This window comes from Branchiostoma floridae, chromosome 18 (genome assembly GCF_000003815.2).
Source record: "Branchiostoma floridae strain S238N-H82 chromosome 18, Bfl_VNyyK, whole genome shotgun sequence".
In the NCBI taxonomy this organism is placed as follows: domain Eukaryota; kingdom Metazoa; phylum Chordata; class Leptocardii; order Amphioxiformes; family Branchiostomatidae; genus Branchiostoma; species Branchiostoma floridae.
In genome coordinates, this window is record NC_049996.1 from 6,506,383 (window position 1) to 6,534,202 (window position 27,820).

Genomic DNA, 27,820 nt, shown 5'->3' on the forward strand with positions numbered 1-27,820 from the left:
CTGTAGAAACTTGGTACAATTGACTATAAACTCTACTTGACTTCCTCTTGTTGTCTTCTTGGCCCCCGGTAAGACCCAAAATGCCTGCCGACATAGTGTGTCCATTTTGTAATTGGTGAAACCTGTTCCTCTGATTTTTCCAGGTCTGTTTTTTTTTCGGATTGGTCCAAGAAGAAAAAAAAAATGTCTTGCAGCCGTATAATGCAGTCCCCGCGTGTCCTACACCTAACTGTTGGTATACCATACTATGTGTGCTTAGTCCCATGTTCAACCTTCCTGGCCACTTTGATTTCATACTGGAGGCAACTTTTTTTGGCCAAACTTTTTTTATTCGCTCCCTCGCATCAGGTATGGAGTTCCCAGGGGATGTCATCCATATAATCAAATCAACATGGCCTAAACGTTACCAGAAAGCCTGGGACGGTTGACTGCAGGTCAATGACCCCGAGTGAACCTGACGTCGTCATGGAAACCAGATAGCCTCCGTAGTAGGTTTACCTGGCTTTTGGTCTTTTACGTTCTGTTTTCTAGTTCTAGCTGGTTATACCCGATCGTGCATGTGTATGTAGGGGGAGGGGGTGTTCTGACAAAATTGACAGTCGAAAAAGCTAAAACTATTCCAAACATCAAGCCTTCAACCAATTATCGGACGCAGGGCTGCACATTTAACTTACGACATGAACAACCTATCGTATGTCCGGATCGGGGTGGGGATGGGGGTGTGTGTGTGTGTGTGTGTGTGTAATAAACAAACAAACAAACAAACGGACAAATAAAATTGAGAGCAGTTAATATATATTTGTGCATTGTCTAATACAGCTCCTAAATGCTAACTGTCTTGTTTGCTTTTCAAAACTGTTTAACAATATCTAGATCAAGACAGAAGTAAAGTTAAAAGTTACAAGTTGCAAGTGTATGGCCTTTTTTCATGTAATATACTCATACTTACTATCACGCCAAACTCACTTTGCCGTGCAAAATGCTACATGAAGTAGGTTTCATTAGGGCAAGTACAATGTAGCCAATTCCTGACTCTGTACATGAATGTTTATCTCTTAAATACGAAACAGTGGTCATCATATCATCATCAGCATCACTGAGGTTATGCATTGTTAACAATAACACCGTTACAAAGTTCAAACATTCCACTAATTCATAAACATTTTCATTTCTAGCTCTTTTCTTTTTCCACATTGGCAACGTAACTAACCACAGGGTACATGGAATTCTAATGTTATAAAAAGGCTGTTCCATAGGCATTGCGGAAGCTTTAATTTGTTGTCAGTCGCATGTTAGTAAATCATGTCAATGAAAAAAAATTGTTATAAGCTATCGGAACAAATCTACGAATACACCTCAGAAGATAGTGCATGACTAAGCCCCTCAGACACTAAGATACTAAGATAGCTAAAAATAGAAGTAGAATAAACATCAGGCAGCACACAAATGCCTCAATAGTACCAGTATAAGCCATTTCAGACATTCCGGTTGAATCCTGCTTACCTCTGGACATTGCACTCAATGAGACTCATGATCAGTGCACCTGTAACGTTAGGCTTCTTGACGCGCACTGCCCAGTGTCGTCCATTTGAGGAGTTTTTTTTTTCCAAATTCATGGCTTTAATGTGGACTGGAAAGAGGGAGACATAGGGGAGTGACAATTTACTACCCTAACACCACGATGGTGAACGAAAATGAGAGAAATATTTAACTCTGGATTTGTAAATGGAGATCAAGATTTAAACATAATCGTAATAGCAGGGTAACCTAGAAGCAGTGTTTGTAACCTAGGGCAGTTAGGGATACTAAGTCGACACAAGTTGGTTTAAAACTGCAATATTTTCAATAACAAACCGCCACATTTTCAAATTTTCATTTTTTTTGCAGTTTAAAACCGCCGTCCGTCAACTTGGCATGCCTAGATTACCTGATTATATATATATTGTATAGTGGTGACCTAGCGTTATAGGCTCGGTATAGTTTTTTGTAGAAGAGGTTTAATTTTGTTCATTGGATTAAACAGTTTCTACAAAAGAAATCGGAAATTTGAACAAGTTGGACGACAATGGGTAGCGCTACGAAAGCCGACTCGTGTCTGCCTAGGGGGACCCTGCGTCGACTTCGCACACATATTTATGAACTGTAAAGCATCGCACATCGTTCCACTTGTAGCCATATTTTGCTCTCCACTCTACACAGTCCTCACGAGAGTGTTGATTGTTAGGTTCCCCTTGGTTCCAGTTGTTCCAGCCCGTGCCGAGTGGCGTCCCGTCCTCCCACACAAATGATCCCTCCTCCTCCCGATCTGCCAGTCCGAACCAGACCGAACCAGAGGAGCCATTAGGGTACATGACGTTGATCTGTTCGACCAGGAAAGCGTTGGTTGCGTTGTCTTTAGGCATGGCCAGATGCCCACCGGCAGCCTTACAGGAAAGCCTGGCGTCATTGTAGTTCTTACTCTCGGTAGAGAAGTTGAAGCACCTGTTTTGGAACTGTACATAACCGCTAGGGCAGCCTGGGGAAAGAGTTGATAGAAATCCATTTATTAGAAGCTGCATCGAAATATTTTTCTATATTATCATATAGAATGTACTTGTATACACACTGTGATCATATTCCGAAGTTCTTATACAAATGGGCACATCAACCATTACCAACGGCGGACGGTATAAACTTCTTGGTACTTTGGCAAAAGTCACGTGTCCGTCAGCTAACATTGGTACTATAGGAGAGCTTTGGTTCGTGTATCTCTCATTTTGAACATGCAGTGGTTCTGATTTTTTTTCAAATATTTCATCGTGAGGAAAAATGTAGTAAAGGTTTAAAGCTGTTTTCCCTCATTATGTCATTTATCAACACAGATGTTAAATATGTGATGTACAAAGTTGTATCATATTTGGACATTGTACTCACTAGTTTGTCTGCGTGTATGATTTGTTCAGACATGTTCAATGCTTGAAGTCAATGCTTCAATGCAGTAAATGCTTCAATTGTGTGGTTTTGACATCAAGTCGCGGAAACTACAGTAGACGGGTCCAATTAGTGTTGATTAGGTAAAATTCAGTTGCAGTTTTTTTTTTTATAAGACCAATGATATATTGATAAACAACCAAGTCGTCACAACAATAATGCATCAGTCGAAAGATGGAATTTATAAGAACGACAACAAACTTTGTGACAGTACTGGCAAAGTCTAACCTGTGTTTTCATAGGACAGATGTAAGTCATTCTCCTACGCAGAAGGCCCAGTGTCGTTATATACTCATTCTGGCCACTCTGTTTTCTGTGGGTGTCGCCACAAATCAGCTGTCAGCCAATCAGAGAAGACACATTTGAGTTGTCTAAAAGGAAATCTTGTTTTCAAGACGGTTTTTCAATTCGTTGTCAAGACTTGTTAAGGAACCAATTCTGTGATCCGTCGATCTGTGGGTAGTAGTCGATCGCTGCCTTACCAAATACTACCCGAAAATACGCAGAAACCATCATGATCTTACTGCGTCAACAACAATACCGTCAGCCTACATGCCCGGTATATTGGACATTCAAAATCTCGGTGCTGCGCTCCGATTGGTTCATGTCGAAATAAGAAGCTCATTATTTAGTTTATATTTCTCATGCGTTTTGACAAACCAACAATAGCTAAACCCATGCAGTCCTACATTTTCACTATTACCAAGAAGCGAGAAGAAGCCGAACTCTTGTGTTAGACTAGCTAGATTTGTGATACTTTTATAGGTATATATCTTGACTTGTTGTGACCTGTACTTAGCTTGGTTGGGCAAAACTGTACAATAAAGGTCTTCATTCATTCATTCATTGATACAGCATAACATGCTGCGCTGCATCTACGGCTAATTAATCAGCCTACAGCTGATTGAAAGGCTATAGGACGAATGAATGAAAAAAATGAAAATGAATATTAATATTAATAGACAGACGGGTCAGTACTGAATCTGGCCACCCAAAAGGCAGAGATGAGTTTTTAAGAGAATGACCCCAGTGTATATTTAGGAAACTGTTAATGAATTTTATAGATAATCAAAAAGAATATTCCTTATATTAAGGGCTGACCTTGTTGAACATGACGGAGTTTGGTCAGATTTCCAACCTGCTTCTCCAAATCGACCTGTTTGTCCGTCAACTCAGCAATCCTTGCGTCCTAGAACAGAGTCAATACATGCCCTAATTGAGTTATTCTATTCAACATCTTAAAGACAAATGGACCCACCTAGCCCACCATGATGAGATGAGATAATAAGTGACGTTCTGCTGCGGTCTCCCAAACATGGTCATGCTAGCAGAGGTAGACCACGCAAAACATATGTACATCAAATTTGTGATGATTCTGGCTGCTCGGCTGAAGAACTGCCCAAGGCTATGAAAGATAGGGAAGGATGGAGGACGAGAGTCATGGCCATCCGTGCAACCAGCACGCCCGGATGGTGATGAGAGCCCACCATAAAAAGGCTAGTAGGTTGTTACATTCTAATGTAAGTCTATCCTAAAAGCGCTTTTATATATCATATATCAATACCATATATCAAAGAATCCATCCAGACAATATCTACTTATCTTCCAGACAGATATACAAGTAAACGACAGTCACTACAATACTTATACCTCCGTTACACGGAGGTTACAAACTTTTGGAGTATGTCGTAACAGTTGGAGTATTCTATATACATACATATTTGTATAAGGATAATCCTACACACAGGACAAAGTGAGAATCCTGAACACAGAACCAGACATTTTTGCTAGAAGAGGAATCAAAGAAGCAAGCTATATCAGGGCTTTACAACTATCCCTAAACCTGGACGAGAGGCGCCATAAACTCCCTGTAATGTATGATAGACTGGTAACGTGTTCTATCTACATAACGTGACGTCACAGAAGCAGTGACGTCTATTCCTTGACAAAAGCTAGAATCGATTGAAAATCTGGGTCCAATTTTTGTGCTGTAATTTACAGTTAAGCCTTATCCATATGGATATAGATATAGATATCTAGACATCTACGTATACATGTTAGGCAAAGAACATGTCCTCACCTGTTTCGCTTTGTCGGTCCTCAGTAGGTCCACCTGCCCCTGTAGCTGTGTCAGGTTAGCCTGGACCTGGTCCAACTAGAAGGGCGAACAAAGGGCATAGATTTAGAATATATCAGACACTGCAACTCTCTGCGCCTAAGCAACAAAACAAAAACGACGTATTTCCGATCAAGGTCCTAAAAAAGGAGGCTGTTGATACATGAACCCTCAGTCCATTTTCTTCTTCTTCCGATATTGTCCAACTGCCAAGGGATTGGCAATAATTGACAAGTCGGGTCAAAGGTCGCCACTGTTCATTAGGCTAGATAGAAGATGGAGTACGGGTCAGCTTTGAGGTAAAAGTGGTCAAGGACGGGGATTCGATGATGTCTTTGGGCAGAGTGTTCCATTCGCGGATAGTCCGCGGGAAGAATGAATTGAGTCTGTAGTTAGTACGGCAGGGAATGTGTTGGAGTTGTTGGTTATGTCCTCTCCGGCTTCTGTACACGTTGTTGTAGGGCAGGGGCTTTAAGGCTACGCATCGCACACTTGCTAGGTTGTGGACAATCTTGTACATCATCGCCAGTCTGGTGTGGCGGCGCCGATCTTGAAGAGAAGCCCACTGAAGTTGGTTTAGCATGTCAGAGACACTAGAGGTGTTTCTGTGTCGGTTCTGGACGAAACGCGCAGCCCTGCGCTGGATCTTTTCTAACTTGCTAATGTCACGGCTGGTGTGGGGATCCCAGACGGAGCTGGCGTACTCCACAACTGGACGGACCAGTGCTTTGTACGCCAGCTCCTTGGTCTTGCTGGAGCAGACTCGTAAGTTGCGTCTTAGGAAGCCCAACATTCTATTTGCCTTTGAGTAGGTGTTCTCAATATGTGTGCCCCAGGAAAGGTCGGTCTGCAGTGTAAGTCCAAGGTACTTGGCTGTGGGAACTCTTTCAAGGGTGTGGTTGTGAAGTTGGTAACTGGAGTGAGCATTTAGAGGCTTTCTGGCACGCGTCAAGGGCAGCTGGCTGCACTTGTCTGGGTGGAAGGCCATATCCCACTCGCTCTCCCAGACTTCTAGCTTGTCTAGGTCTTCTTGCAACTTTGATGTATCTTCAGGGCAAGTAATCATCCGGTATACAGCAGTGTCATCAGCAAACAGTCGGGAGGGGGAGGAGATCCTCTGCGGAAGGTCGTTAATGTACGTGAGGAATAGACACGGCCCCAGCACCGTGCCCTGTGGGACTCCCGACCTCACGTCCACGTAGCTTGACTGGGAACCGTTGACCACCACAGCCTGCTTACGATCACTGAGGAAGTTCGCTATCCAGCTGTTGGTGTGTCCTCTGATCCCATAGTGGTCTAACTTGTGTACGAGGAGGCTGTGATTCACTCTGTCGAATGCCTTTTGAAAGTCCATGATGATGACATCAGTAGCAACGCCGCTCTCCATGGCTGAGGAGGCTTCCTCGACGAACTCGAGGAGCTGAGTCTCGCAGGAGCGGTGTTTGCGGAAGCCGTGTTGTTGAGTGGACAGGATGCTGTTCGATTCAAGGTGATGCATGATGGCACTGACAAGGACGTGTTCAAGGATTTTGGCAGGAACGCTGGTGAGGGAGATGGGGCGGTAGTTGGACGCCTTGTAGTGTTCTCCCTTTTTAAACACTGGGGTCACCAATGCTTCCTTCCAGTCCTTGGGTACCTGGCCTGTGTGTAGCGACGACTTGTAGATGGTGGTGAGTATGGGGGAGAGTTCTGTGGCCAGCTCTTTCAGCACGCGTGGAGTGATGCCATCTGGGCCTGCTGCTTTGGTGGGGTTGAGTCTTGCCAGGAGCTTCTCAATGCCTTTGGTACTGATCGTGATGTCATCCATGGAGGGAAAGTCATCACGGAAGTCAGGCATTGAGCACCGATCCTTGAACTCTGATGCTGTGTATGCGGTACCTTCGCTGAACGCAGTGTAGAACTGGTTGTTCAGTAACTCAGCCTTTTGTTTAGGGTCGGTGATGAGCTTACCGTTAGACTTTAGGGCAGGTACGCCAGTGGTGGTGGAGCGCTGGTGCTTCACGTAGGTCCAGACTCTCTTCTGACTAGATCTGGGGCTTTCTTCTGAGCTGGTGGGAGAGAACAGGTGTTCGGTGTATCTCCAGTAGGAGCGCCGCATCTGCTTCCTGATCTCTCTGCTCAGTTTCTTGACTTCTCTCCGCATGTCCAGGTTGCCACTTTTCTTCATCTTCCTGTAGAGCCTGTCTCGCTTTCTAATGAGACGACGGATGTCTGGGGTCAACCAGGGAAGGGATTCCTTTTGTCTAGGTTTCTTGGTTGGAATGTGTTTATCCATACTACCTTTCAGTGCTAACTTGAACTTCTGCCACAGTTCTTCTGTCGATGTGTCTTCCGAATTTGTAAAGTCCTGCTGAAGTGTTTCCATGTCTTGCTTCATGGCTTCCCAGTTGGCACGCCCATAGAGAGGGATGGGACGGCTGGCATTCTTCAGCACGTCTGGCTTGATCTTGTACTCGAAGTACACGATACTGTGGTCGGAGATACCAGGGATGACTTCAACACGGGGGATGAGGGATGGAGAGTTTGTGAGGACTAAGTCTAGTGTGTTTTCTCCGCGCGTTGGTTCCTGTACTATCTGGTCTAAACCTGTATCATACAGGAGGTCGACAAACTGCTGGTGGAGTGCCGTGTAGGCCGGGTTTGGTTTCAGCGTCATGGCTTGCCAGTTCCATGATGGAAAGTTGAAGTCACCGGCGATGATCAGTTGGGCGTTCTTCATCGCTGAAGCTCTGCGCAGTGCTGTATCAAGCTTCTCAAGGGCTGCTTTGTCAGAGGAAGATGGACGATAGAACACACAAAGGTAGAGTGGGCGCTGGTTGCGTGTGAGTAGCTTCAGCCACAGAATTTCACCGCCAGGATCAAGCTCGGGGACCTCTGTGCATTGCAGGTGATCCCTAACTGCGATGAGGACTCCGCCGCCGCTCTTGTCGATGCGGTCTTTTCTGAAGACATTGAAGCCGTCAGGGAAAAACTCTGTGGTCTTGATGTCTGGGTTGAGCCAGGTCTCTGTACCAAAGACAACATCTGGTTTGGTGCTATGCAACATGTTTGCTATCTCTGCAGGTTTCCCAGAGGCTGACTGGAAGTTGACATTTAGCAGCCTCAGTGGTCGGTTTTGCTGTCTGCCGAGCTGACTGTTGCGGGTGGGAGTAGAGGAGTGGAGAGGCTTGAATCCAGATTCACTTTCTGGGAGGGAGGAGGAACTAAGATTTCTGCTGTACTCCTGCTCGACACCATGTAGGTCAAAGAGGGTGCTGCTATAGTTGTCGTTGGCGCAAATGACACATCGCCATGTTGTGTCAAGGGTGATGTCCAGGTAAGTGTCGGATCCAATGTGCTGGCAGGATGCGTGGAACCAGGTTCCACATGTCTCACATTCTACTCCTCTGTCAGACCAAGTGACTGGTAGATCACAAATCCCACAAGGGGCACTTGAAGAATCATTGCTGGACATACTGATGGTAAGAAGGGCAATGAAAACAAAAGAAAACGTTCGCAAACTCAAAAGATAAGAATCGCCAGTGTGGGAGGGGGGTGCCATGCCAATGTCACATTGAAGTGAAGTTTTTCCTCCTAACTAGCAAAAAGAAATTATAAATGAGAACAAAAAAGAACTCTAAACCCTATCTACCACTTATCTAGCGTAGATGGTGCCCTCCAGGAGCCTCCACCGCTGAAGATTGAGTTGGATTGGAATCCCCAGGGCTGGAGGTCCTGAGAGGACAGCCATCTTGGCTGGTGACCTTTGACCCCTCATGTCCGTGTATGATCATTTTATATGTGCCGTTAACTTTTCTGGAACGTGCGGTGCTCATAATCCGCGGTTCTGCCTCGTTTTCTCCTGTGAGATTCCCAGATTTTATCTCGTTAGGGAAGGGCTGTCCGTGTATGATCATGAGTTATCCCAACATTTATGTAATGTCCACAACCAGCACCATATGTAAGATAACTAATGCAACACCAGTACATTCCAATCTCCGGTTTTTAGATAAGATTCTGAATAAGTTTGAATTACTTTGAATAGAATTATATTCTATTTGCAATCGTTCAAATAATCAATCTAAAGTAAATTAGTCTGAATATCTAAGATATATTTCGAATTAATGTGCAAAAATTTTAACAAATATTTGTAACATTGAAAAATGTTTGGATTTCTAGTTTTTCACATTTCTAGATTTCTTTCCGAGGATATATAAATTGTATTCCTTCTGACTCGTGGACCCATTTATAAAATGTTACAAATTGGTAGACATTGTCAATAACTGTAAATGCTGTAACTATTATTTAGCAAAACATCTCCATTCCATAGCGTGGATATTTCAAATGTTGTACAACATTAAGGAACTCAAAATAACATGATAACAATTTCTAAGGTATCAGACGAACGATTACAAAGAATTTAAAGTATCCTAATAATGACAATGACAACCATTTCGGCGACTTGGAATTGACTGTAATACATAATCTATGGTGCACTTTATATATCCAGCTGTTCCGGATAATCCAGACGGTAACATATATGACAGACGATGTTGCAGACTAAGCAGAACCAAAGGGTAAATTAACACGTCAATAACAAAGTGGCAAACGGCATGTTGTATATTAAGACAACATTCTAGTCTCCTTCTGTAAATAATCTCTAAACACACTCAGCTTTTAGTCTTGAGTGAGGATATAAATAGCGTGTTTACATAATTCAGACGTATCATTAACAAACCATTTTTCTCCTGGTAAAATGATAACTGAAACATGTACGTTTTGTAGCTTTCATCTAATCTCCTAGCAGATGTGAGGATTAAAGTTTTTCAACTTTGGTACTGTTTTCTACTCTTGTGTAATTAAAGAGTCAGCTGTAGAAGTGAGGAATCCCGCCAGTGTACTTTGCACGTAATTTGTTATGGTCACGGGGTGACAAAGTTCGACGTAGAACGCCGTACGTTGCGATTTTGAGGTCGAAGTATTTTCAAGCAGGCTGTGACAGAATCAACCACCAATTATGGAAACAAGGATCCATGGCAGACTGTCTCGTTACAAGAGAGTAGAACAGATATGAATGGCTATCACTAAAATGCCTTAAGTTTGCGATCGCATGACACTTTAACCATGTATGTGAATGTCCATCTTACACCATCTTACAAAACGCGAAAACTGATCGGGCACCGAATCCGTGAACTTAAAATGACATTTTCTGACACTGTCACAGTTATACGTCCTGTGTTTTTCCGATCAATGCGAGATTTCTATCATACAATTCCCTTTTCCTATGATATTTTTTTTAAATTCTGCCTAGGCGCTCCATCATGTGTTAAAGCAACTCTCACATATGGACAAATTGATTGTGGTTATTGTCTTCTTTAAATGATTTACTAATCTTTACGTTAGGTCGCCAAGTTCACTACAGGCAGAGACTCGAGCTCATTTCGCACCTACAAAGTTATTCCATCAGAATAGGCGAAGCTCCAGGTATGCAAACCCCAGCCACCGATGGCCATACGAGTCACCGCATTGCTGCCGAAAATGTTATAATGTGACGTTGCGCGAAAATTGTTCGGACGACAAGTCTGCGGCCTTTAAATGACATTCTTGAAAGTAAGATTGGATGACTTACGTCCATCATAAGAAGATAAGTTGCAACCGAACGCATATTGTGTAAGCCAACACATTGATGTACACATGCTGAGCGACCCTGACTAACCTACACAGAGACTTGCTCAGAACTTGCTCAAAATGTGGGGTACGGTTGCAGATTGAGGATCTAAAGAACGCTATTGGAACAGGGAGAGAGAGAGGACTTGGTCCATGTAACTCGTCCAAGATGATGATAATTTGTAAGTTCTGGCCAAAGGCAGAGTTACTCATCCTTAGAACACAACTGCGCTAATCAGTGAACCATGACCAAAACACAAGCTGACTGAAATGACTCGTTCCCGTCACGTTTCTGACAAACGCACCGTATCTACAAAGATAGGTAGATGTCCTTATCGACATGACTGGATCTAATAAATCCGTACGGACCTGAGGAATGTGTGTTACATCTCCGTTAAAATAAAACAAATATACTCCCTTTATAATCCAGTCTATCAGGTACTCCCGTAAAATAGTTACTGTATCTATAATAAATACATCTATTCTGTTAAAAAGCAGATGAATAAAAATCCACAAGATACAAAGGCAGCCTTACCAATCCTTACAAAACAAGTAGACTGATCAGTAAGTTATTAGCCAAGAAAAGCGGACTGACCTGGCTAGTTCCCGTCTCCTTGGTGCACACGAACCTTTCCTTCGTGCTGGGACGGCAGGAGTCAGCAGTCGTCTCTACCGAAGGCTGCCCTGGGAGTTGTCGCCCCTGGCCCTCTGCTACGGCCTGCCGGTCCGAGAATGGTCCCTCCACTACCTGCTGCAAGGAAATACTCGTGGGGAAATCTTCAGCTTGGTCTGTTGTTTGTCCAAAAGCTTGCTGTAGGGGCAGAAGCACAGCTAAGACCACGATCACCGCAGGCACACCCATGGCTGGTCCGTCTATCACACAAGAACCCAAGACTGCTTCGGTTAGGATATGCCAGCCTTTATATTGTTGTCTGGGCGTTTTCCGATTCGTCAGCTGTACATTAAAGTTAAAACTAAGATAATGTTATCAGCTTTTGTGCTGACAGCAGCGGTTCTACAGATGTTTATGTGTGGTGATATTCAAATTAAGGAACTAAGTCAGCAAACGTTGCAGACAAGTTTAAGAGCAAAACTGTTCGCCTCAGCAGCTAGAATGCCTGTTGTTTACATAACATATTGTTTACAGCTAAATACACTCATTACATGTAAATATGTGAGATAATTCACACATGTGCACTCATAGATATCATAATGTTGAATGCAAAAGTACAATTACACGCACGCACTCACACACGAACACACACACACAAACACACACAAACACAGGCAAACACAAACACACTAGTTTCATTCCTACGACCATGGATAAATGTAACTCACTAAAACCGTTTCTATAAGTTCAGTCAAGGCTTCCACAAGGGAAATGTTCCAATTTTGGTACTTTCCCGTCATGTTGGCAGTGAAATTCTTCCTTTCTTTGAAAATCATCATTAGCGCACAATGTAATTTGCTTGCTGTGACCTTATGTGCAAAATTAGTTATGAAGAATGACGTCACCAGCTGCTAAAGTCCCAGGACTATACGTGACACGGCTATTTGCTGTGTGACAAGGCTTTTTGTAGCGTTTGCTTTTCTACATCTAAAACTAACATCATGCTGACAACTCTGTTATTCCCTGAAACTAGCCTGTGGTATAGTGAAAGTATAAGATCAACATGCTCAACTGCTGACAATATTTACGTGGTGTTGTGGTTGGTAATGGTTCGGTGAAGTGGTGTTTGTTATTTTGACTTGGTCACAGCGTATTTAAAAGACGTTGGCTAGGATTCCTTGGTAAAGGTCATTTTAGGCCAGAGCATTTTTTTCCGTTTGTTTTCAGATGTTCAAAGCTAAACATCGGGCATGAAAACTCGGTTATTCTTAAACTTTAACTCTCAAACGAAGGAGTAAAACCTTTATCGGCCTTTATCTAATACTTAAGCTGTAGGCCCCGTAAGTCGTAGCGACTTCACTTAACCATTGATTTAACGCTGATCTTATGTTTGACAATGTTAACTTATTGTGATAAGAATGCGTAATGGGGAGTCCAAGCAAGACCAGAACCGGGCTTAAGCTGAGACCTTAAGGAAAACTGTCCTACACCTGTCCAGTGCTTGAGAACTAGTAATGAACTTGTTAAAGACTGCAGTTGATGATGTTTCAGTTTTCGGCTGACATTTCTGAGAGCAGGTATAACCCGGCATTCCAGACAGAATGTTCAAAAGACATTGACGACGGAAGAGCGAAGTTCGGTTACATTAGAGACATTTCGAAAGCGAGATTGGCAGTTTAAAAAAAAAAGGTATTTAGGTACTTAGAATTGCTTTAATGTTTCCCTTCTTTTCCCGTTCTTTGATCAGTCGACAAATTGATGCCGTGCCTGTAGCAGGCGGCTCCCCTGAACAGTGTGGTGTGTTACTGTGTTGGTATCTTGGGGAGGTACGAGGTAGTTTAATGCAGAAAATGCAATTTCTAGCGTTTGACGAAGTCATTAGCGTGAAATTCACTTTCTGCATTAACACAATATGTGTTTGAGTTATGCACACTCAGGTGACTGTTGATTAATATGGACAGCAGATGCTGTGACACGTCAGCTACTACGGAAGAACTTCTCGAGATTATCGTTGTTTAATTTTAGCAAGAAATCCCAGAGGAGATATTGTTTGCTTTATTCATTTATTTGGATTCTCCACACTGGAGGCTTTGGGCTCTGGTGTACGTCCCCTATTTTTTGGCCTTTGTCATGGAAGGTTTTATTGGGGGTTGCGTAGCCGGCAAACAATTTACTGTTTTCATGTAATGAAAGTCTATTGTAGCATGTTTCAATACACTGTATGTAGATGTGAAAGTCATTTGCACAATCAGAACATTTCATCGAGATATGAGGTCTCCGAACTCTTGTTTGATGAGGATTCCCTTTGTCTTTCAACTACAAAAAGTTTGTGTGTGACTTTAAGCTGAGCAAGTTGACCAGCACACATCAGGACACAGCTGTTTTTCCTTCTCCCTCACCCACATGTAACATGTGCAAAATGATCACAATGATTTCAAGTTTGGAAGACATTCAATTTACCCTTGTGTCACAAAAATGAGCTTGCTGTGAAACTACATGTGTACTTGCATTACTTTTGGTCTCACACTCCTGGCACTGATTCTGCACTATCTGTTCCTCATAGCTGGTGTGAGGTCATGTATCTAATGGTATGCACCTTTCTGGTATAGTGAGCATTCACAAAAGTATATATCAAATATTAGTTTATTTCATGCATGTGTATGTATGGCAGAACAATCAGCATTCCAATCCTGTCATGGCACAGGATTGTAACTTGTAACAGGGAACTGCAGACAGCGAGTGATGTGAACTTCTGCCTGGCATTCAAGCCTTTGGACAATACAAGTTACATTACAAATGCATATTGTATCTGCAATCATGTATTCATACAAAATTTCCAGCTTTACCACGAGTATACATATCAGTTAACATGTACATATCATAGATCATTACCAATCTAAGATCTAGCATGTACATGTACTATTCTGTCAACCAACTGAACAACAGCTTCTCAAAACTGTTAAGTCTGAATATCAATGAAAGGGGCGATCCACATCACAAATCAATTGCCACTGACCAAAAAAATTAGGAGTCTATTGTTGCATTATCACATCGAAATAATTATACCATGATAATAACTTTTTACATATCAGCTTTCAAAGCAGAAGTGGTGCCATTCATGTAAGTGTAAGTTAATAACAAGGTGTGCATTATTCAGCATATCTAACTTGAGCAATGAACATGTAAGTGTCTAAGGTTCAAGAGTAATTTTACTGATTTTAATTTAGCTGACTGCTGCCTATGCCTGTGTTAATGATCCCAGCAGCAGTATAAACAAATACTGGATAGTACCACTTAATGTTGAAGCTCCTTTTACACAATACATGCAAACCATTACAAATGTACACCTTATTAGCATATAACCTTCTGATGATCATAGTGTTATCTTCCTCCTAAGGCTCATAATCAAGCCACTCTCAAATCCTGAATGAGAAAATGATAATGTCAAAGTTGAACTGATCACTTTCAGCATGTTCATTTTCTTATATATGATGTCCAGCCTGCACATTCCGTGTTTTCCTCCTTCTGTAACCCAGGAGATGATGGTAAAAGAGAACTGGAATCAATTCATGTAGGACAGGAAGAGTTTGGCCGAGAGTAGCTCAATTGTCAGGTATTAAATTATTGAAACACGTTTTTGAGGAACAGAAATCTTATTGATTATATATAGATATTATTGATAATCTTCTTAAACAAACATTGCCACAGGAATAAGCATATAAGTACATTGCATATCCACTAACTGAATGCAGGGAAAATGCATCATGTAATACTTTTAACTTTTAGTTAAGGCCATGTTGATTTGAAAAAGTTATGGCCTTATGTCTCTCCAGGGACGAAGAGGATAAGTAAGTAACTATGTTGATTCATTTATATAGATGAAATTCTCTGTGAAGCCCAAAACTGATGCGAGCGTGTAAATAAAAAAAGGTTGACCAAAAAAAAGTTGCATTCATTATGAAGTCTAAGTGGTCTGGAAGATTCAACAAATGACGAACACCACTTTGAATACCAAACAATAGATTCTTCATTTTCACAGTCTTCTTCTTTGACATTGGAATTGACAGTTTCCCGATATATTTTTTGTTTAATCCATGACATGTATTTGCTCCTTTTGCAGATGTTTTGTACAATTCAAAGCATGGTTAAAACTTTTTTTTAATTTCTGGAAAAGGACGAAAATTGATGCGCATGCCAATATCTGATCCAAATAATCAAATCAACATGGCCTTAAACCTGTAAAATCTATATAATGCTGTGTATACCGTCTGATACCTTTAAATAACTTTTGTTTATCAAACAATGAGGCCTTTTTCTGGGATTAATGTAGTAGAACTAGATAGGGCAGTCTGAATTTCTATGACTGACACATACAGCTGTACAATGCATGTAGTTGAAGCAGAAAGAATTTGATATAATTTGACAGATACCCATCTAAAGGCACAGAAAACTTTTTCAGATGTTAAAATTATTTCAGTCTAATGAGTTGAGTTTTCTGTCACCTTTTCACTTAACACTTCAATCTGATTGGTTGCTATGGCTGATCTCATCTATTCTGTCTTCATTGTCCAAAATGGGTCCAGTAGGCTGAAAGGGTCAGCTGGGTCTTTTTGTACATCAAGACCCCCTTTTCTCTGCTCAAAATCTGTCTTCCTACTCAATTTTTGGGAAGGAACATTTACCAAAAAATCTTGCAGAACTGGGGTATTTCTGTCACATTTGCTTAACATAGTCCCTTCAGATCTCCTACTAATGAGACAATCCTGGTTGCCTTGTACTTCATGTTGCATGCTGATCCCTGTCGTGTTCTTCGATTTAACACCATGTACAGTACCCTTCTCAGGCAGCGATGGAGAAGGCTGCATATGTGGTGCAGGTAGCTGCTGCTGTGCAGCTGCTGGGCTAGGAGACATTACTGCTGGGCTAGGGGACATTACTGCTGGGCTAGGGGACATTTCTGCTGGGCTAGGAGACATTGAGGGCTGTGCTGCCGGTGGAGAGCTGTGGACTGCCTCCAGCTGTGGATCCGTATTAATGGCAGCAGGAATAGAGGGAGAAGAGGTGGTGAGGGCTGTTAAGGTGCAATGAAAAAGAAGATTGTAAATGAGCATCTTACAGGTAAATTCTTCATAATGCATGCATTTCTGTAAGCTCTTACTTACATTAGGTAATCTTTCTCCTCCAGCATTGCATTTTACTATATTTTAGTGAGTCAGTGAGTATACAAGACGTATACTATTACAAACTTAAGGTCACTTCTGCAGCAAGCATCTGGTCACTGAGTTTGGACCTCGATTTCAGGTATCTTTTCACATTGGAAGTGATGCCTCAATAATATTTCCAGTGAGAAAAAGTGGCAAAATCTGTCCTTCATGTTAACATACCTGAAAGGCTGATATCCCTTTCTTGTTTGGTATTTCTGAGGCCCAGTGTCTGTTGTAGGTCTGCTGATGGAAGACAAGTAGAGCCACTGAAATCTGTCCCTTCTCCTTTGCTCAGCTTCTCCAGAGATGACTGGACTTTGGTCAACGGAGCATCTTCAGAAAGGGGATCAAAGGAATCCAGTCGTGTATATCCAACCTTTGGGGCTTCTGTAGCTGTATCTGCTGTTTGCATCTCTGGACTTTTGTTTCTCAAGATTCCACCTGATGAAATGAAATTCAAGATCATGCTCACATTCAAGGTGACACTGTGACATGCAAAATGGAAACTTCTGTCACTTTACTGGTAACTGAAAGGAATATGACTTTTCTGTCATATGCAAAGAGACCAAAATTACTTAAACTTACACCTTTGGGTGCACTTATCTGCTGTCAAAAGCAAATCACATTACAATCTTTCTTCACAGGGAATCTATTATCCCTAAAACATTAATTACTATCTATATAATGTACTATATTGTATATTGTCTTATTTGTATGTACCTACATTATATTGTATATATGGGTGCGTACAGAAATCTTTACTTTACTTTAAAGTAAAGATTTCAGTACTTGAAACTTCTGAGGCTATCCTAATGTACCACTTGTGAAGTACAAATTTTGTACTTCACAAATGGTACATTTAGGATAGCCTCAGAAGTTTCATTCACTTTCCCTAGAGCTTTGCTGTTCAGAAATTAATGGTTAAAAGTTGACACCATATGACATAAATGTACATGTCACTGGGAGATTGGAATCCAGGGAATTTGGAATTCTCCTAGAGGGAATTGGAATTCCAATCTGCTCTAGGGGAGATTGGAATTCTGACCAGTCCTAGACGAATCTGGAATTCTCCTAGGAGAGTACTGAAATTTCAACGTCTCCAAGGAGAATTCTGTCAGGACAATCTTTGATTTTACCAGGAGTGGCTTTAAAGTTTCAAACAATACAACAAAGGATTAAATGTGCTGTATACTACTCACTTAAGTGTATTTTATACTACTTGCTGAATTACTAACAAATTAAACTGAGGTCCTGACAATTAAAGTTTAAGAATATGCTGTGTATTGCTCACTAGAATAGTACTACTACCTTATCCCATATCCGATAAACTTAGATTTAAATATAATAAAAAACAAATCAGAATCCAAATTCTACCTGGAGTGGACAATCTTTGATTTTACCAGAATTCAGACATGTGAAATTGTCTTGGAAAATCATAGACTCAGTCATTTAACAATTCTAATTTAGCTGCCAAGTGGCACGGCAAAAAGTACTGTTTTAGATACATGACTTTGTATGAAGTGATTCACCTAGAATAGTTTGTAATTTAGGCTTACCTCTTATGGTAGAATTGATTAAAAGATTCAGTCTATTTTCCCAAATAATTTCACCTGGTAGAATCAAAGATTGTCCTGTTAGAATTCCAATTTCCTCCTAGGGAAGATTGGAATTCCAATCTCTCCTAGGAGAGCATTCCGAGTTCCCCTGGATCCCAATCTCCCCTGTAACAATCATAAACATGCGCCAAAAATGTATAAAAAATGTATCAAAACATGAATCAAACCTACATGTATACAGTTAGGGAAAATGTAACTATTTCAATACAAACAACTGTAAATCACCACTGCTTGATCCAAGATAATGTCCCCAGCCTAATGTAGACTAGTGTTTGATTAACAACTCACGTTTGATAAGAAGATTCTCTATATGTGCCAGCACAGCTTTGTAGCAGAACTGGAGATGAGCCTGCCAAAATATCAATATTACAGTCACAAAAAACTGTATGATATGAACAACAAAGTTTTTTTGCAAACTATTATCGTAGAATATCAGTACATTTCAACACCAGGTAGCAAGCACGCATAAAAATCCACAAAGGCTTGGTCTACTAACAACTTGGTTGGGGAAAAAGTCTAGAAGGTTCTTGAGTGGCCATCAGAGCCTTAAGACTTAAACTCAATTGAGAATCTTGGGTGGGATCTGAAGAAAGCTTTGTGGCATGTAGACTTCAGAAAATTGCTGAACTGGAGACCATTGGCTGAGGTGAATGGGTCAAAAGTCAAAAAAATATACTTTTATCCAAATGTCCATCAATAAATCAATCATGAGACTGCCCCTTGATATCCAAATTACCTTCTCAGAGATCATGTATTTTCTCTGCATGCGGAGCTGGTGCACCAGGGAGACCAGGTCTGGAGTGGGTCTCTCTGTGTTGATATCTGAAACAGCAGCAGCCAGTAGACAGAACACTCCTGTCCTCCCAACACCATCACTGCACACAATATATGGCATGTTCAGCTTTAGTGTACAAAATGTAGCTGCTAGCATTGGCAGTGTGCCTCAATACACTTCTAATCATTGCAAAGCATCACACTTCACCTCCATCTAATGACAGAACAGGGTTGTCTCCAAGACCCTTCACTCTATCCTGGGATGAAAATTTGCTTGTGTCTGTCAAAAAAATCAGAACTTCATGACATGAAATTTCTGAAAATGCATTTATTTGTAAGCTTAAATGACAAAGATTATATGGGCTCCACAACAATAAGTGGGACAGCCCTGACATGGAACAGTTGCTACCTTTCACAGGTCTGGATTAAAAAAACAGGCAACACAAATTATGATTTAATGGGCTGATCCTGATCGAATGCCATATCAAACAAATAGCACCAGGTAGAACCCCTATTCTTTTTCGAATATTGCCAAAACAGCCCAAGTGGGACAGAAATGGCCAAAGAAAAATGCTATGCTATTCTTTGTTGAAGACTACACCTACGGAGTATATATACACATAGTTGTTTGGGAGGGAGAACCACCTCATAGCATTACATTATTAGGGGGCTAGATGCACGAGTAGGGTATTATAAGACAGGGGTAACGGGACTCTGCACTAGCAGACATTGTAAAAGGGACTCTTAGTAGTTGGCGTATAGTACAAACCCCACGAGTGCCCAAGCTGCTTTCTTATCAATTTCGTTTTTGTCATGAGGATGTATGCAGCCGTTATGCATACAACAAACTCAGTAGAAACCCTGTCACAGATATATGTACACAGTACCCTGGTTTTCACTTGCATCAACCGCATGTCAGAAACACTCCTGCCCACCAACTCCTGCCCACCTTGTTTCTACTGTTGTGTGACACTTGTCCTGCGGTGCCTCCCACTTCTGCTTTGACTGAAATTGTAACACCCTATATTTTTTTTTAATATTTTTTTTTACATCCGCCCCCTCTTCAAATGACCATACCCAGTGGATGTAGCCTTCAACAAAGAAGGCCCGGTCGGAGAGGATTTCAGGGCAAAAAAAAAGCTAATTCACCAAAGTTAGTCATCATTATCAGTTCTGTCTGACAATCTGTTTTTGACGGAGGCGTTCGAAATATAACATGATTGAACAGGGGGCAAGGCTTAAGGATCAGTCCATTGATACACAAAGCACTAACCTTAAGTCTTAATGCATAAAAACAAAAAAGTTATTAATAAGTATACAATCATGTAAAGTTAAAATTTTTGTTGAGCACAAGTTTGCACAGGGGCCTGCAATAGTAGTGGGATACTACTCTATCAATGTTTGACTAGCCTTAAAGTTATAGAAGTTATCAGCTCCCATTGTCAGGTCTACGCTCCCACCTTAACTGGGGGTGCAAATTGAAAACATATACATGTCAAAAAGCAAATTGCCGCTTGGATCTACCACAAAGCTACTGATGGACTGGCACAGAAAATGTCACCTGCAGTGAACCACCATGGGTGTCTGCAGGCTCCTCTGTTGTCTGTGATATTCCAGGACTTCTTTCTGGAACTGCAAAAATGCATCTGGGCTGTCTGGAACACTCCTACAACATAAAGAATACATGTATCATATATCAGTCACAAACCAGTATGTATATACCAGTCACAATCTTGTATGTAAGCCTACAATAACACGTTACTATGAAACCCTAATTGACAAAACTTACATAAACTCACCTAGTACCGACTATAGAGTAGGCATCCTTATCACTGATATATCCATTTTATGATTTTCCGATATTCCTAATATTTGATGTGGAGACGCCAACCAAGGAAACAGAAAAAATATCTTCTCGCCAAAAAAACAAAAGTTCACAGAATTCCTATTGGGAGTAGTCTGGAACAACTTTATAAATAAAACTGGCAGAGAGAAAGCTTACAATTGTTTTTTCTTGAAAGATATACAAAAAATGCTTCCAAAGAAAATCACAAAAATCTCCCAGGACAAAAAAATGGTTGACCAGTTGACTGTTGAGGTGATTACATTTGTCCAGCAGGAGATTCTTAGCAAAGGCATAGAAATGTGGTTATGATAGAATATTCTCATTGATTGTGCAAATGTATTCCAGTTTTGCATAATTAGTACTTTATTTTTACAACATTGTCTAAGGTACAGTCAAACCTGTCTATAGTGGCCACTCAAGGGACCGGACAAATGTTGCCATTATAGACAGGTGGCCTCTGTATAGAGGTGGCAACTTGTAGATAAAATACCCAAAGGACCGACAAAAAATGGCCACTATGGGCAGGTGGCCCCTCTGTAGAGGTGGCCCCTAATACAGGTTTGACTGTACCTACATACCAAAAATCTTGTAGGGATTGACTAATTGTACAAAATTTTAGTAGCAGTTACTGTTATTAGTAGTATCTAGTATTTGGGTAGGCAGCAGTTGTCTTCACACCACGCTAAAATGTGTAGTTTGTAATTGCTATAAACAAGAAATGTAATGGGGTCTGGTCACTGGCAATTTTTCCCCATTACACGTGTAAACGTGCTCAACATAGATTGAATAATGAGGTTAAAGCATAATAAGAAGTTTATTTGCAAGTTCGTGCCCGAGGGCTAATTGCAAGTACATGGTATACACATAGTGAAAATAATATTCTAATCTAATACTAGTGTTGGCTATTTCTAAACAGGTTGGGTTTGACTTCTTTTTTGGAAGCAGAGGGAGACGAAAAGCCCCACCTTTTCTAAAATTTGTGGGTTCTGCGATTTCAAGAGAAAAGTAGCTTTCTGTTCGTCTGTCAATGTGGGGAAGTTGGGATAATACTTTGTGACTTCTCTAAACAGAGTGATTCTTTCGGTTTTGTTGAATGGACATTTGCTGTAGCTTCATATGAAAGCGACCACATGAAACACATATTATAACAAAGAAGTCTATGGGAAGAAAAATGAGACTTTAAGCCGTAGCCTAATAGGCTTCTCCCTCTCTCCTGCATGGTATTTTTATTTTACTTTGAAATTCTTTATTTTGGATTTTCATGCCTTATAAATCAAATCAAATCAAATCAAATCTACACTAAATAAAACCTGAGATATCTTCTACATTGACTGCACATGCACATATATTCTGTCTTTGTATAATATGCAAAAGTCAGTAGTATCATAAGTAAATAGATACTATGTGAAATCTTGTTCTTCAACTTATCATTTCTTATTATCAGCTTTCTTTTTATCAATGACATTTGAAATACATAATATTTTTCCTACACCAATGTATCATGTATCATGGAGTTAGAAGCTTACTTTCCATCTGGCCATCCTGTAAACTGCAGATGAACTACAGACCTCATCAGTCGGGTCTGAAACAGAAAACACAATATTAGGCATTAATTCCTTAGTTTTGTACCTTAATCTCAGTCTTAGTGTAACATGTACTACATGTTTTGTAGGGTCCTGTATGTAGTGTTGAGGCAGGGTGTTTGGCCCCAATCCCAGATGTCCCAGCCATGGGTTTGAATCCGTTTGTCACTTCTCTTGGATAGAACTTATAAGGTTTCAGGGTTGGCTAAATTGGCATTTTGACTTTCCATTGTTTTCTAATTAATCAATTAAGAAAGAATGGAACTGTAACGAATATTGATAGATTGGCATGAAAGAATTCTAAATCTGATTTTTTTGGGCCATATGGATAACGTCATCAGGTTTTATTGCCCCCAAATATTATTTTTTCTATGGGAAAATACAGCACTTTGGTACACACCACTGCAATGAAACTATGTTTTTCATGTGCATAATGATGAAGGCTACAAGCTCTTGTTTGCGCCAATCGATATCACTTGTGAACAGTCTTACCGCCCCTACGGCTTCCTGAGCTACGGGACTGATGGATGGATGGAAGAGACTACAGTGCATAGTGCAACCATGAACTTAAAACCACCGCGAACAGTCCTTTTCCCTGCTACGGTAACTGTAAAATTAAATCCCTGCGAACTTAAATGCATTTACAGTACTAGTAGATCAAAATACATTGTAAAATGAATCATTGCAGAACTAACATTTCAACCAGTATTCAGCATACTACCTGCATTTAAAATTACTAACTATTTTAGGTGTATAAGTTCTTAATTCATAATGGATAAATTTAATTTGAGTATGTTCTTTTACAATATAGAAGTTATTTCTGATCAAGAAGTGGCAAAAATCTAATAATATGGAGTGAAAGACACCAAAAGTTGATCAAACAATGTGTCAGTATGCAAATTTTGAGGTGTCAAGATATTACAGTTTCACACCTATCAGTATATCATTTCAATAGTCAAACGACATGTACTGATTTTCAGAATCATTTAGCAAGTTTGGAAGAACAATAACAACTGTAAAGTGATCAAACAGGTGTCAATATATCAATCACAGCTTCAAGATATTACTCAGTTGCACACCCATTCAGCACATTTCACTACTCAGAAATGTGCCAAATCATTTCACAACTTCGAAATGGAGTTTGTCACATAATCCAGATCAAGAGAAAATCCCTCACTCCAACATAACAACTCAAACTGAAGCAAGCAAAACAAGTTCCAATTGCAGTAGCGACAAAAATAAGAAAGTTGTGCATACCTCCTTGTGTGAGATGTTGAACATCCTTTCTATGTGTGTAGGAAGAGTCTTAATGCTGTACAAGCTGACAGTCACTTGACCATAGTTCACAGCAACACCTCGTTCTGCTGGCCAATAGCAATGCCATTTCTAAAAAAGGTGACACAAGAATTTTATCTACATTTAACAACATCTTCAAAGGGAGATTGTCTAGTACAAAATCAAGATCTATAAGTACTATTAACCGTGAAAAAAGTGCATCATCGCACAACTGCGTGCAGACGGCGTGCAACGAAACCGTCTCCGTGGAAATAATCATTATTGCCACTTATTATATGTACATGTGTGCAGATAACTGGGAAGATATGGACGAGAAGTCATATCAGCTAATTAGTAGACATCCTCTGAACCCCAGCTCAGCAAGGAGGCCAGTCGCTTTAATCAGCTCCCGACACATGTAGCAATATGTGTTTTTCCTACCATGGATGTATTAGTGATTCCACTCATCAAAGTTAACATGCTTTGTCAGTATCGTGGACATTCATCTGTGCTGGTAGTCCGATCATAGTAGTGATCATCATCAATGATTGATCCTGAAGAATGTGACTGTGATTGTTGAACATTTGATCCATTAAAAAAAAAATTATATACCTTTGTGTTTAAAGGAAGTTTAGCATTGTACTAAAATACTTTGTTCATCACTCATGTACATGTGCGAAAGTAAGAGTGCAGAAAATTATGCATTATACTAATCTACATTATGTACACAATAACTGTCCCTCTGTATGCTGTGTGATATATTATCTACATGATTGTATACACTGTTCCTCTGCTGTGTCAATCTTTTAAGTCTATCACTTGAGGTGGTCTGTCAGACACCATAATCAGGTTAGAATGGCTGGATCTGATTGGCATTAAGTACTATTTTGGTTGTGTTTGAAGCACCTTACTATATGAGTACATTTTACCAACCTTATGAAACTATTTCCAGATGATGAGTTCTATTTTCCATACCTTTCCACTTTCCTCCTGGTTGAGTAGCATGATGATGACAGAAACTTGCTGTTCATACACCATTGTCCAGAACTCAGCATATGTGGAGGGGAGGGGGGCTTGTGTAGCAATTATCCTTGGACAGGAAGGATTCTCGTAATGCTAGAACAAGAAGTTTAGGATATGATTCACATGTACCATGACACTGTCACACACATTAATAAAAATCACTCCTTGGTAATGCCTAAAAGACCCTAAAGACCTCATGACATAGCAAACCTGATGAATGATGAAAAGATGTCACTTTGATTCAATGAAAACTAGAAAGGCAACATTTTTAAACAAGGACACTCCCTGGGCAAGTTGTAACAATATAAGCCAGTCTAGCCAAAATATGGCATCCAAGAAAGCCAATAGTCTTGGCTTGCCACATGGGAGGGCAAAAAACTTTTCGGCACTATGGAAGAGGAGTTTATGGGCAAAAACCTACTTTGCTTGTTTTGGGGATGTTACTATGAGTTTTATTTGGGATAATATCTAGAAATATGATTTTGATATCTGATGATTTTGATCATATGTCAGTAATTATAAATAATAATGTCCTTGATCACCTGCTTTAAGTTCCACGTAGAAAATGCATGTACATGTGTACCATGTACATTTTCACTTGTTGAATATGAAAGCCGGTTATGGGTCAAAGCGGAGAACCTACATTGTGTATGCCCAATTTTTTTTACAAACTGAAGATTATAATTTGAACAAGATATCTATGGTTATTCTGCTCTTTGTATGTATATAATAAACTGGTATGGCATAACTAATAGAATAAAAAGAATCTACCTGCTTATCATCTTTTTTCCTTCAGACAAACGTAGCAACACAGTTTATCCTTTAATTTGGTAAGTTTCCAGTTTAGATTTTGAAGATTTGTTGGGGGATGTTTACATGGAGGTTATATGTGTTTATTTGGGAGATGAGAGTAAAGATACACAGTGAGTACTTAGTGATCAGTGAACGTTTGGAATACATAGTACTAGATCAAAAGAAGCGATTTGTTGCATGAAATATTCCAAGGAAATCTGAAAACACGTTTAACTTATTTGTTAAACCTGTTGTTATTTTTGTTGTGCAACTTGAGTAAGCCCCTCGATCTCTCCACACCAGACTTTTGGCAAAAAGAACTTTATCTTTAAAATTCTTTACCTTTTTTTTGTGCTGCCAGTCGAACCAATTTTTCTCAGAAAAAAATTCGAGAAGCGACAAATCAAATTGGTGTGGCCTAACCCAAGGATGTGACAAAACCCAGGTTTGAGCAACTGTTTGTTAGGTGGTGCCCAGGTCAAAAAATAATGATCAGGTGATTTGGTCACACAGTTATCCAAAACTCCTTATTTTTTACTCAACACTAGTACTCTCGTTTCTGGACAATCTTCTATGATGTGGTTAATGTAAAAAAAAAAAAGAATATTGGCTCTTGGATACATGTACCATTACATCAATTTTGAGTGACTGCTTGAATATTAAGAACAAAATTTGGTATGTTTCCCGATTAAAAAATGGTTGTAACATTGTCAGGCCTGGGTTTGCTAAGACATCACCAGACATCAGGAGTAATGCACGAGTGCAGAATTAGACCACATGCGGTGCCTCACTGGTTACTGGCAAGTAATGCAATGAGTATTTGAAAGTTGGAATATGTGTGGTCATATCTTGGCACTGTCTGGGGTTCTGTGTGATTCATGCCAAGGTTAAGCTCTCAGGCGAGTCCTTGATGACTGGTGACTTACAAAAGTGTAGAACCAAGGCTAGCATTGTTATTGGTGGACCGACTACTCTTTTTTTGGAGCTAGGAGTGAATAGGATGTTCAGCTTACAATATACATGTATAGGCGGGGCTGAATTGCAAGCTAGAGTCTGGAGCAACTGCCATTCAGCGCTTATTCAGGTGGCCTCAATCTGAAAGCAAACCCATGTGTGGCCGATGAACTAGGTTTTGAATCACTCACACTGCAAGGACCCCTACTCTACTATGGCTACCTCTTGTACCCAGACAGAGCTTTCGTCTGGGTAAAAAAAATGATAACTATTACATTCAGTCATCATTCAAGCACACTTTTGTTGTTCTTTAATTTTCTTTTTCATCAACTCCTGCGAAAGGCAGTGCATGTGCATGAGACAACCTCAGAGTTTACATACAAATGTACTTAGTGTACACAAGGCTTACCACTATATGGCTGGCATTGATGTAATCATCCTTTAGGCTGGAAAGCTTTACTCTGTTTTGATCATCTGAAACACAAAGAACAGCATATTTAGTCACTGTGTTACAGTAACAAATTGCGGATAGGACTTCTTGTTAACATGTGCTTACATACATGTAGTAACTGTTAGCATAATACATAACAGAGCCTCACAAACAAAAGTAAATATTGTACATTTTGTGTATGTGACACTATTGAAATAGGTTATAAAAGTTTATTTGCGAGATCTTGCCCAAGGGCTAATTGCAACATGACTTTTTTGTAGAATAACAGAATAAATGGTAAACATACAAAAAATAAAGTACAATAATCTACAGTTCAATCAACAAAAAAGGGCCAGCAATTTGTTTTGATGTTCTCCCCAATAAATGGTAATGTCCACATCATGGAATGCAAGCATGTTTACCATACATGTTTATACAACATGTTTTGCAAGGTTAGCACAGACGAACCTAGCCAAAGAAAGACCTAACCAAAGAATGGCTGTAAGGTATTTCAATATCATTTTTGCCTCATGGCAATTGTGACATTTGTGATCATCTTTGGTATTTTTTTTCCAAACCAGAGGAAATCTGATAAGCAAGAAATCAAACATGATCTTATAATAAAATTTTAAATCTGAAAAGATGCTTACAGGGCATGATGTCTGGATGTCTGTTTTTCATGGAGTAGCAGCGAGCAACAGAAATGGACTTTTGTCTTGACTCCTTCTCCTGGGCCTCCATCATACTCTGTACAGGACAAAAGGCAGGAACACAGCTTAATATCTACAGTTTTTCAAAGAAACCACCTTGTTCTGGCGTCAAAAATTACCTGCTACCCAAATGTCAAGACCATAGCATGACTTGGACAAGAGATAAATTGAAAAATCTGATATGATATAATTCTCTCATTAATTATGCAATTAAATATGCACATGACCTCCTAACATGTGCAATTTCTATTTCATTTTGTACATCTTT

General features: G+C 40.2%; 2 protein-coding genes across 8 annotated transcripts in view; both read right to left on the reverse strand.

The window, feature by feature from the left end:
- Nucleotides 1-784: 784 nt before the first annotated feature.
- Nucleotides 785-11,628, reverse strand: LOC118405909 (CD209 antigen-like protein C). Its single transcript, XM_035805745.1, has 4 exons — nucleotides 11,328-11,628; nucleotides 5,051-5,125; nucleotides 4,072-4,159; nucleotides 785-2,515 (listed from the first exon to the last, which is right to left on the reverse strand). Exons 1-4 carry the CDS (start codon nucleotides 11,592-11,594, stop codon nucleotides 2,100-2,102), a joined length of 846 nt encoding a protein of 281 aa, XP_035661638.1. The 5' UTR covers nucleotides 11,595-11,628; the 3' UTR covers nucleotides 785-2,099.
- Nucleotides 11,629-13,972: 2,344 nt separating this feature from the next.
- Nucleotides 13,973-27,820, reverse strand: part of LOC118405908 (tyrosine-protein phosphatase non-receptor type 23-like) — a 76,378-nt gene continuing 62,530 nt past the window's right edge. For 6 of the 7 annotated variants that reach the window (XM_035805740.1, XM_035805738.1, XM_035805742.1 and 3 more), the window contains 10 exons: nucleotides 27,493-27,589; nucleotides 26,822-26,886; nucleotides 24,619-24,759; nucleotides 23,626-23,754; nucleotides 22,312-22,367; nucleotides 20,501-20,605; nucleotides 18,902-19,040; nucleotides 18,454-18,514; nucleotides 16,730-16,990; nucleotides 13,973-16,416 (listed from right to left, as the gene is read on the reverse strand). In XM_035805740.1, the coding sequence (XP_035661633.1) occupies nucleotides 15,896-16,416; nucleotides 16,730-16,990; nucleotides 18,454-18,514; nucleotides 18,902-19,040; nucleotides 20,501-20,605; nucleotides 22,312-22,367; nucleotides 23,626-23,754; nucleotides 24,619-24,759; nucleotides 26,822-26,886; nucleotides 27,493-27,589 (1,575 nt within the window). In that variant the 3' untranslated portion in view covers nucleotides 13,973-15,895. The remainder of the gene's footprint in view (nucleotides 16,417-16,729; nucleotides 16,991-18,453; nucleotides 18,515-18,901; nucleotides 19,041-20,500; nucleotides 20,606-22,311; nucleotides 22,368-23,625; nucleotides 23,755-24,618; nucleotides 24,760-26,821; nucleotides 26,887-27,492; nucleotides 27,590-27,820) is intronic. The other variant, XM_035805744.1, reaches the window with a different exon arrangement.